Below are 10306 nucleotides of genomic sequence, written 5' to 3'. Positions count from 1 at the left end.
AAATATGTGTTTTTCTAACATCCAATTCGAAAAAAAGTGAGATTTAACATTTTCTATCTTTTCAACCGAAAGCTTTCAAAAAAACATACGTCTAGCTTTCTATATTTTTTATCAGCAGTCTTGTCGCATACCGATTCAATGACAGAGAGCACTATCATTATGCGTTGAAACGCATATAACAGCGAATTTATTAGAAAAAACTTGGACGCAGAAGCGCAAATCTTTCACAATCCTCCTTCTAACCTGCTTGGCCAGGTGACAGGCCCTAGACGGGGAATTAATAATTTCGTAATAAAAAACGGAGAAGTTGAGGGCAAGGCCGAGTCTGATCGGGTGCGTAGGCTGCATTTTCGCCTTCGCAATGTCAAACGCCTCCTGGTACGCCTTCTGCGAGTCTTCGACTACCGCTGCAAATGCAAATCAACCTCTATTCAGAATACACCTTCCACGACCTCATTTTTACGCCATTGAAGTAATAAATCGCTGTTGTCAGGACGGGAAAAGGAAAAAGATGGAGGAAAAAGACAAACAAAAGCCGAGTAAATGGAGGGAATACGCAACCGAGTTTCGTCGATTCCTCTTGCATCTATCCTACAAAAACTATGTGCGCAGTTTTACTTGGCACACATTCGGCCTTGAATGGACCGAGTCCATAAAATGTGATCTGCATCTCTATCTTAAATCATCATACGCATAAGTCAAATCAGTAATATATCGACAATAAAAACAAACACTTTTCTCGCGCATCAGGCAATATGTACCACTGAATGCATCTGATAAATGCAAATTCACACTAACAAAATAATTTCAGGTAATTCGATGAGTTTACAATTTCTCACGTTTCTTTATCTAAAAAAAGCGTAATTGTTAATTTAAAACCAGACTTTAATGTTATATTTTAATCGTACTGTTTTTTGAAAAAATACCTTTTATATGCAATTGTTAAAAAGCTAAATAAAATAAAAACAAATATCATCAAATTTTAATTATTCCGTATGAAATATCCGATAAATTATTAACAACATACTTTCAACAAATTTGCGTGTATATCGTCTGTCAGTTTCTTCATTTATAATCAAGTTGTACTTTTTACATAGATTTCCGGAATTGCATTTTAATTCTTCTATTTACAATTATAATTATTCGAATAGATTTTGAAATGATCGCTGCAAGTGATAATTTCTGATGAAGCGTTTTCCAAAGTAAACCAGTATTAATCAGTATTGGAAGATGCCGATTTTTGTAGGACAGAGGTAGATAGATATCGATAGGACGAATCGCTCACGTAACTTTACGCAACCACTGTGTACCATCGCCACCATCACCGTCATCAAGCTCTTTTCTGCAGAATTGCTGAAAAAATATAAATTAGTCCTCGTGTACCTGTTTGGCCAGTTGACAGGCCTTGTCTGGTGAGTTGAGGATCTCGTAATAGAAGACAGAGAAGTTGAGGGCGAGACCTAGCCTGATCGGATGGGTAGGCTGCATCTTTGACTTGCTGATTTCGAATGCATCCTGGTATGCTTTCTGGCTGTCGTCAACCACCGCTGCATATTACGTGGATCATCAGCATGTCTGTCTTGTTTACGCGAACTAGCACGCGTCAAGTTCGTTGTATCAAATCAATTTTAAGAGCTGTGTAGAACTTGAGCGATCGTAACAAGCGATGTAACATTCGAATAATGTTTCAAGATACAAAAATGAGAGAATTGAATCTATATTTTTTTATAAAATATCAAATTAGAAACTCGAATAAATTGTAAATTTAGGATGTAAAATTATCTTTCTTTTCTATTACAATGTTACTAGTTTATTTCTTCAATTGTTTATATCATTATATCTTATTGAAAGTTCTATACAGCTCAATTGCTCTTGCATGTTTCTAGATAACTTTGGATATTTTTAAATTTCCAATTTTAAATAAGCAAATATTGATATTTCGCTAAATATTGTTATAATATTTAATAATCGCGTAAGTGCGCAAAATAAAAAATTATCGATCAGTAACGTAAACTGACTTTTATGAAAACCACGATAAATTTCTCAATTTAACACTTAATTAGTCTAGTAACACTTAAGAGCTTTTCTACCTGGCGAATAACGCGCTAGCATTCGCTTCAGAGATCAACATCTGTTTCCATTTAAACTACATTCCACAGATATACATCTGCAATTCTCTAAAACTCGACAGACCTAAATTCGCAATTTTTATAATTATCATCATTGATAACTTTATCTCAAAAAAAAAAAGCAGCTTTAAACAAGATAATCTAATGCCAATTTTTTTTTTAGTATTTGATTAATTTAAACAAAACTTTTTAAATTAATTATTAACAACTACTATTATTAATGTTGAATTAGAAATGGAGAAGTAAAAAAGAAACAGACCTTTAAATCAATAATTTTTTTTTTTTTTTTTTTTTTTTTTGGTAAATGTTATTTAAATATTTTCGCACTGAAATTCATGCAATTCCAATCGTGAATGTTGCAACCGACTTTCACCGTAAACAGCTATAACTGCAACCGACTTTGTTTGCGATGTAAAAGTCCAGGGATCCGCCTATACGTCAATACGAAGCATCCTTCGATGCAACTGCATCGTACGCAAATACTTACAAGTTAAAGAGAAGCATTAAATTCACGCACTTGCATAAATGGACACACTTGTATCGATTTATGTTGAGAACACGATCGAAGCGAAAGATAACTCGTATGATTTTCTGTATAATATGCCCAATACGGCGACATTTAATTTTAGACGAAGCCCCCCTCCCTCTATCAATCGTACCAATATTCACGACGATATTGCTCGAAGAGTCGCGAACGCGAAAGAATGAATTTTATAATATTTCAAGCCCTACCCGCTTCAATCTGTGTCTACTAAGATCGCCCGATAAGGTGGCACACGGAAAAACGTAAACACGTAGGACTTGAGCAACAGGATCTGCTTACCGTTTTTCCGTGTGTTATCGGCCAAAGTCCGCGTGTAATAAATAATTGATACGTACTGTTTCTTGTCTCACCAGTGGCGACTTCTGCGAGATACCTGTAGTAATCACCCTTCATCTTGAGGTAGAATACTTTGCTCTCGGCATTGCTAGCTTTAGGGATCAGGTACTTATCCAGGAGTCCCTAAAAAGACAAATAAATCAATTTAGCTGAATGCTGACTTGAAAAAAATCTATCGATATAAAGTAAAAGAAAAATGTAAGATAAAAAAATTGATTTTTGCTTAAATTTAACTTTCTTCACTTATTCGAATAATTGATAAAGTATCACAATATTGAAGTGTAATGAAAAAAAGAATCTCACAAAGAAAACAATTTAATTGCGAAAATGAATCTCGCAATGTATATTAATCTCGCTTGTATCATTGCCAAGCAATTCTACTACCCAAACGAATCGCGTTGTTGCAATTTGATCGTATTTTGTAAATAAATTGATTTATTTCTACGATGCATAATATACAATTCACTTTTTATGTAGAATAATTGATCAAATCGACACAATAGTTTATATATAAAAGTAATCATGAATTTGATAAAAATGTGCAAATAAAATTTATTTAATATATAAAACACTAAATATATATATATTGCAATTGGCAATATCATCGATCAGATAAATGAATCGATTACTAATTGCAATAAGATAATAACGTTTCTTTAGTAAGGTATGCATTAATCTGAACATCGCAAAGTTGATGCGCATTGCTACGCCGGTCAATGATGAATCATCTAAAACGTCTTTTACGCCGCGTACATTCATGCGTCCCGTGGTTGTTTCTACTAATGATATAAGAGCAACGTAAACCGACTAACTTTGCATGCGCGAAACTCCGCGTGCCAACAGCACGAAAATATGTAATGCATTTTAATACATCAATTACTGCCAGGAAAACATGAGAGATAAAATAGAAACGAGAAAACACGAGAGATAACAATTTAGACGATTAATATAATTTAGAGTAATTAATAATAAAAAAATGAAAAAGTTTAAAAACAATTTTATATAATTAGCATTTTTAATGTAATTAAAAAAAATTGTTTACACATTGAGGTAAACAAGACATTAATTTAACAACTTTAATATTCAATCTAATTGCTGATGATACGAGTTTCAATAAGTAAATCTGCTAATTGTATTTCGATGTGCAAACGTGTAAATTGCGTCGTGTAATCACGCAAATGCGCAACGTGCATTGCAATAAAGCAAAACAGATACTAGTTTTTGTACGTCATCGTTTTCGTCTAGAACAAAAGATACCGGTTAGTTGTTTAAAATTCTCGCCGTTATTAATTTTAATCAACCACCGCTCGATAACTTTATCTATTTACGAAAGACAAAAACGCGATTGTGAATTATCAAAACGCATTTTTCCACAAATTCGATGAAAATTTCCGTAGTCTGCAAAATGGACTTTACAAAATGAATAACTATATCGTCTCAAATGTTTTGTTACTTTTTTTATTACACATGTTATTTAAAATTGTTATATGTATCGCATCCAATGCCTTCTGTATCATTTTAATCTATTTCATCCAATTGATTAGTTTCCATTCAAATAGATTTCTAAAGGCATCGTTTCGCAAAATTATGACACCTATTTTAAAATCAAGATAATGACAAACTTTTGTATTTTCTGTTTTATTAAACCGAAGCGATTTCAAACTGATGGCTGTATCAGGGTGCAATACAATAGTGCCACGCTTATCATGAATGACGTGCATAGAAGTGCGAGATGAGGAATGACACCGATTGTCCGGTGATTGCATTTCAAGCTGGAGCCTTGCTCCAGTTTCGCCATTTAACGCATATCTCTCGGACACGGCTCAAATCTGACCCCCTTTCCGCCCTATCACTCTACACCTGTTGCAGTTAGCAAAATCTTACGACTTCGGAGCAAACGCGCAGACTCGATGAAATAATTAAAGAACTTGTATTTAAAATATCTTTTGATTTATAACTTGTGAAAATATAATATTTGTAATAATATCGCAATAATTTATAGCCATTTAAAAAAGAAGCGTTGTGAGAAATTTCTATTTTTCAATTTACGACACTCGAGAATTCACAAAATTTTTTCTTTTTACTTTCAAAAAATTTTCAAACTACAATAAATAAAAACAAAGAAATTAGAACAATTTCTGTTTTTACATCGACATATTATCGAATAACGAAGTAAGACGAATGTGATAGTCTTTTATTCTTGCAAAGAAAAAAAGAAAAAAAAAAGAGCGTAGCACAGTCTCGAGCAAATTTAATTCTCTCCCAGAAAGAGCTTCCATTGCGAAGCGAAACGTGCCATTTCCGGCGACCCGAGGTACGTTCGTCTCAGCAGGCGTGTCCGTTTCCTCTTCCGTTTCCGCTTATTTCCGGATACTGGAAAATATCGCTCACGTAATGAGTACGGATATCGAATGGTACCCGAGGGCACGTGTAGCACGTAAAAAGCATCGGATAGATTACAATTCACCGAGTTTAATGAGTTTCGGCAACTTCCGAAAGTGACGACGAAGCTTGAAAAGTTGCGCTTTAATATGCTCACTATACTTCTTTGTAAAGAGGTGTCGTAGATGTCTCGAAGAACTTATTAAAACTTAAAAAACGACGTTAAGAAAATTATGCAACAAGGCGTGAATTATTATTAATAAAAAAAAAAGCAAACTTATTTATAATTAAAAATTTGTAAAATATTAATTAAAGAAATCTTCAAATTATATATCTTATTCTTATAAAAAAAAACTCACGAAACTAATAAAATAAATAAAGAACACTAAAATAATGAAATTACCTTCAATATGGTGTCAAAACTGTATGACAACAGTGAATGATTAAAAATAAAAGGCAAAAGAATTGGTTTCACTTTTATGCAAAAGAGATGGTATAAAGATCACGAAGCAAATAGTAGCCGCGTGAAATTCAATCTAAAGGATGATCTTCATCCTCCAGAGATTCCGGAGCAAGGAAGCACACGCGTACGCGAGAGATAGCGGAAGCTTGTAAGCTACGTAAAACGATACAAGAGCGGAAGAGAAAAACGGGTATTGCTCGCAAACAGGTTTTTGATGCGTAGGGCAAGACGCAGAAAGGACAATCCATCTCATCTCTCCAAGTTGACAGAGTGCTCGACTGCTAATGGATTAATTCTTTTTTCATTTTAACGAAGGCCTTAATCGCGAAAATATTTATCGTAAAAAATTAAAATAGATAACATAGATCTTGCCGATCAAATTCAGTAAAATGTACACTATTTAAACAGAAATTAAAATTAATATTTTCCATAATTACTTTTCAGATGGAAAATTTTATATGAGAATAAAAAAATCGAAACTTAAACAGTAAATGCTTCAAACATACAGCGCTGATAGCTTTATAGCGCATAAAATGAGTGTTTTTGTGGCTGCATTTTATTTCATTATAGCCGTTTGTCGACGACGCAGTAATGAATCGCTAGCGAATACTCGGCGCGTAGTTGGATGTATTTCGCACGCAACCGAAATTAATGCCTCTGATTTCTTCGACGAAAAAGTTGCTTATTAAAAAATTAGAAAAAACTTTCTAACAATCAGATGTCACATCAATCGTCTCGACGTAAGAAAGCAGCTGCTCACAGTTGACAGCAATTTTCTTTGTAAATCCATTCATTAATTTGTTATGCGCATTGAAGTTATTCTCACTCTTATTTATTTGCTGTAATAATTATGTATTTTTTCAAATAGATCGAAGACTCTATAAACATACTCTATACAGATTTGTACATTTCTTTTCCAATTTCTATTCTATCGTAAGACATTCTGTGGAAAATAAATCGTAAAGAATATTAGACAGTACAATATTCTAATATAATATTAATGAGTAATAAATATCCAAGTGGATATACTCTGGAATTCTATTTACGTGGGAATATAGAAAAAAAAAACATGTATGAAATCATCATTCAACGCAATTATACGAAATCGGCTATTTGTCGCAATTCTTGGAGTGCGACGTTTTTTTTTAGACGCAGCGTTCGCGAGCGTCGATTAGTCAACAGCGTCTAATTTTCTTCACCATCTTTCCGCTCGTCGCTATATATGGAAAACGTCGTGATAATTATATCGGCGCGGAAAAAAGGAAGTGGAATGCACTGCACGGCTGTTTTCGAAGTACGCAATACAATACGCACGAGTATCGGAATGAGTCTAAAACTCATAGACGAAGAAATCTCAAGACTTTTTATTTTATCAAACTGAACAAAAAGCAATTATTCGACAAAATTCGAAATTAATAACAATAGGAGATTGAAAAGTTAAATTAATCGAGTGATTATTTTCATAATAAAAAAAATTTTTAAAACGTCTTCTAATTATAGCAAGCATATAAAATTACAATTAAATATCCTTTTAATGATAACAAATTTATTCTGAAAAGATATTGCGCAACGATGGAACAACGGTGGTCTAGCACACTCACTTAAAATAGACAAGAATGCAAATTAGGCGCGACATGATCTTCAAAATCGACCTAATCTGGCTACTTCAACAATTGCTTCCACTAAAATTGGATTATTCAATATCAGTTTGTAAAATTTCACTTAATAATTCAAAGCATAATTTGACATTAACGCAAGAATATTAACATAAATAACAAGATACGTCAACGTACTAGATATTTCTTTTTATACAGTATATAATTTGTTGATGCTCTTTCCAGCAAGCCAAAAATATGAAATCTGAAATTATATTGAATGTATGTTACACTTGTGGTAAGTACACGTACATAAAAAATATAGCATTCCTGCGTGAGTTTCGTGATTCTATGAACTCTGCGAATTTATTTTCTCACTGTTATTAGACATGGCATAAGAATGTGCGATAAAACTGACATATTGCTAATATAGTCAACACTGTTCGGTGTGAAAACTCGTGATAGTGCCAACTGTTTGAAATACGACACCACGAATTCGTGTGGGAAACACGTACGCGCGCACACGTGTTTCGCGAGATGGAAAATTAATTTTGATCAAGAATAAAAATTGAATCTTTCGAATGTAAATTCATATTACGGGCGAAAATGAAATATACCGTTCTCCTGGCGACATTTCTTACATTGTTACAAATGTATCGATAGCGTTGATGAATCGTTTATTGTGTAAGCAGATTAGGAATCAAAATCATGCGTTAACAAAAAATAAAAAAAAAATATGAATTATTAAAATAAATTAATGAGACAAAGGTTAACATTAATGATTATTGAACAATATTATTTTTTTCACGCAAAGAATTAACATGTGAAAAGAATATAGCGAGTCTGCAACTGTGCATCTGTGCAATGCACCAAGTGCATTGTCGTTAACGGACTGTTTATCGCAGTATCGAATCATGCAAAAGGCTATGCGGTAGCTCAAAGCGAAAGGCCCGCCCCAAACAGTTGCACTGTACGGAGGAGTTCGCTTCATCAAGACTACAGAGTCGACTCAATTAGCCTTATTACGGTTTAATCATGAGCGTGATGTCTCGTGCCAATATCGTCCGAAAATAACTCTCAACGATTGTTTATCGTTTAGCGTAGCGAGAGCAGCAAAAATTTTCACTGTATCGATAATTGCAAATTCAGAATATGCACCGGAAGAGAAAATCATTGCGATACAAAAGTAATTAAAAGCACAAAAACTATTGTAATTTATTTTCCAACATAAAAGTAGCGAAAGCATTAATTTTCTTTCACATTTCGCACGCGTCTCGAAGATTAAATCGCTATAATATTGAGGAATTACATTAAGCGAAGGCGAGGAATATTAAAAACCTGTTTCTCATTATTTAGGTCGCGCCAAGACATTTGTTTAAACACGTTTACTTCTCGGCAAACAATTCGCGTTTCTCCCGCTTCCCGTACAAACGAGAAGCTTTACCTTGCATATTTCAATGCCGGCCTCATCTCTTATCGCTCATGTTGCTTTTCTTGTCTAGAGTAACTTCGATCAATAGCGGTCAGGCGACACAATGAGCCTGAAACCGCTGTGCAAACACAAGCGAATTACGTGTACGATGAAAAAGGCGTTTTATAGCTGGCACATATTCGATTCATCGCCATTTAAAAGGCGTCATTTTTATAACCTTTTAAATATTTTACGAGAATTAACAGTTATTAGTAATTTTCTATATTGACAGAAAAAATAAATGCGATAATCAATACAACTGGTGGTCTTTCCAAAGCCAACGATTTTTTTTTCATTATCAACAACACGTCACACGTGAATCGGCAGCTTTTTTCCCATTATTTCCTTTGTTTTTATCTTTTCTCTCTTAAACGAGGAAAACTCGCTGGAATGAGAAGAAAAAGACAACCGGTATGCCCGATTTAGGCTTAAACGAAAAGAAAAACGGTGCTATTACTCACCAATACATCGTAGCAAATCTCGCGCAATTCCTTCTCGACCTTTTCTCGGTATTCCTTGGCCATCTGCTGTTTGCGCTCGGAGCCCTCGGTCTTCTGCTCGATAGAAGAGATTACTCGCCACGAACTACGTCTCGCCCCTACGACATTCTTGTACGCCACCGAGAGCAGGTTCCTTTCCTCGTTCGACAGCTCGACTCCCGTCTCGGTGACCGCCTTCATCGCGGATGCCATATCGTCATACCTCTCCGCCTGCTCAGCAAGCTTCGCACGCTGTACCAATTCCTCCTTATCCACGGACATTGTGTCGGCTGAAATCAGAAAGAATGCGAACAAAATTTAACATTGATAAAATGCAAAATAATATTTCACTTTAAACATCAATACAAATGATAGATATTCATCAGAATTTTTATCACACTTGGCATAAGAAATAACAATCCGAGAAACCTTGCGTTTACTATGCAGATCACAGACTGTCGAATGAAAGTACGCGTCAAGATATCGAAGATGCAACATGCGACGACGCATAAAGGCCAGTAGACCGCGCGCTTCAATGTCGCTGGGTTCCTTTTGTCGCGTGTTCGGAGAGGTTGGGAAGAATAAGTCTCGCACATCGATACATTTAGAAGCCAGACACAATGACACAACGACACAACGACACAACGACACGACAATGACGACACAATGACGTATCCACGAATCACGGCTGGCCTCGTTTGCCCTAGCGAATGATCAACGAGCGCGTTCGTCTCAGAGAAAAGACTACTTTTTTTATTTCCCTTCCAAATCACGTGCGCGAGACCGAGTCTTATTCATAAGATCCAAGAAAAATCATGTACCGATACAAGGAAATATTTTCATGTTACAAAATATATGTGCATATTAGTAAATGAAATATCTGTTCTTCGAATTTATACGCAGAAAA

At 34.7% G+C, this 10306-nt stretch overlaps 1 protein-coding gene and 1 long non-coding RNA gene across 6 annotated transcripts in view; both read right to left on the bottom strand.

Moving 5' to 3' along the window:
- The window catches only part of 14-3-3zeta (tyrosine 3-monooxygenase/tryptophan 5-monooxygenase activation protein zeta), a 47430-nt gene that overhangs the window by 8129 nt on the left and 28995 nt on the right, over positions 1 to 10306 (bottom strand). For 4 of the 5 annotated variants that reach the window (XM_012362552.2, XM_012362554.2, XM_012362550.2 and 1 more), the window contains exons 2-4: positions 9382 to 9689; positions 3009 to 3132; positions 1384 to 1547 (exon numbers count right to left, since the gene is read on the bottom strand). In XM_012362552.2, coding sequence (XP_012217975.1) covers positions 1384 to 1547; positions 3009 to 3132; positions 9382 to 9681 — 588 coding nt within the window. In that variant the 5' untranslated portion in view covers positions 9682 to 9689. Of the gene's footprint in view, positions 1 to 243; positions 408 to 1383; positions 1548 to 3008; positions 3133 to 9381; positions 9690 to 10306 lie in introns of all 5 variants that reach the window. The other variant, XM_012362551.2, reaches the window with a different exon arrangement.
- Positions 6148 to 9373, bottom strand: LOC136997087 (uncharacterized). Its single transcript, XR_010887908.1, has 2 exons — positions 7648 to 9373; positions 6148 to 7536 (listed from the first exon to the last, which is right to left on the bottom strand). It is a non-coding gene; the product is annotated as an uncharacterized lncRNA (long non-coding RNA).

Source organism: Linepithema humile, chromosome 1 (genome assembly GCF_040581485.1).
Source record: "Linepithema humile isolate Giens D197 chromosome 1, Lhum_UNIL_v1.0, whole genome shotgun sequence".
Classification (NCBI taxonomy): domain Eukaryota; kingdom Metazoa; phylum Arthropoda; class Insecta; order Hymenoptera; family Formicidae; genus Linepithema; species Linepithema humile.
This window is presented reverse-complemented; position numbering and strand designations above follow the sequence as displayed.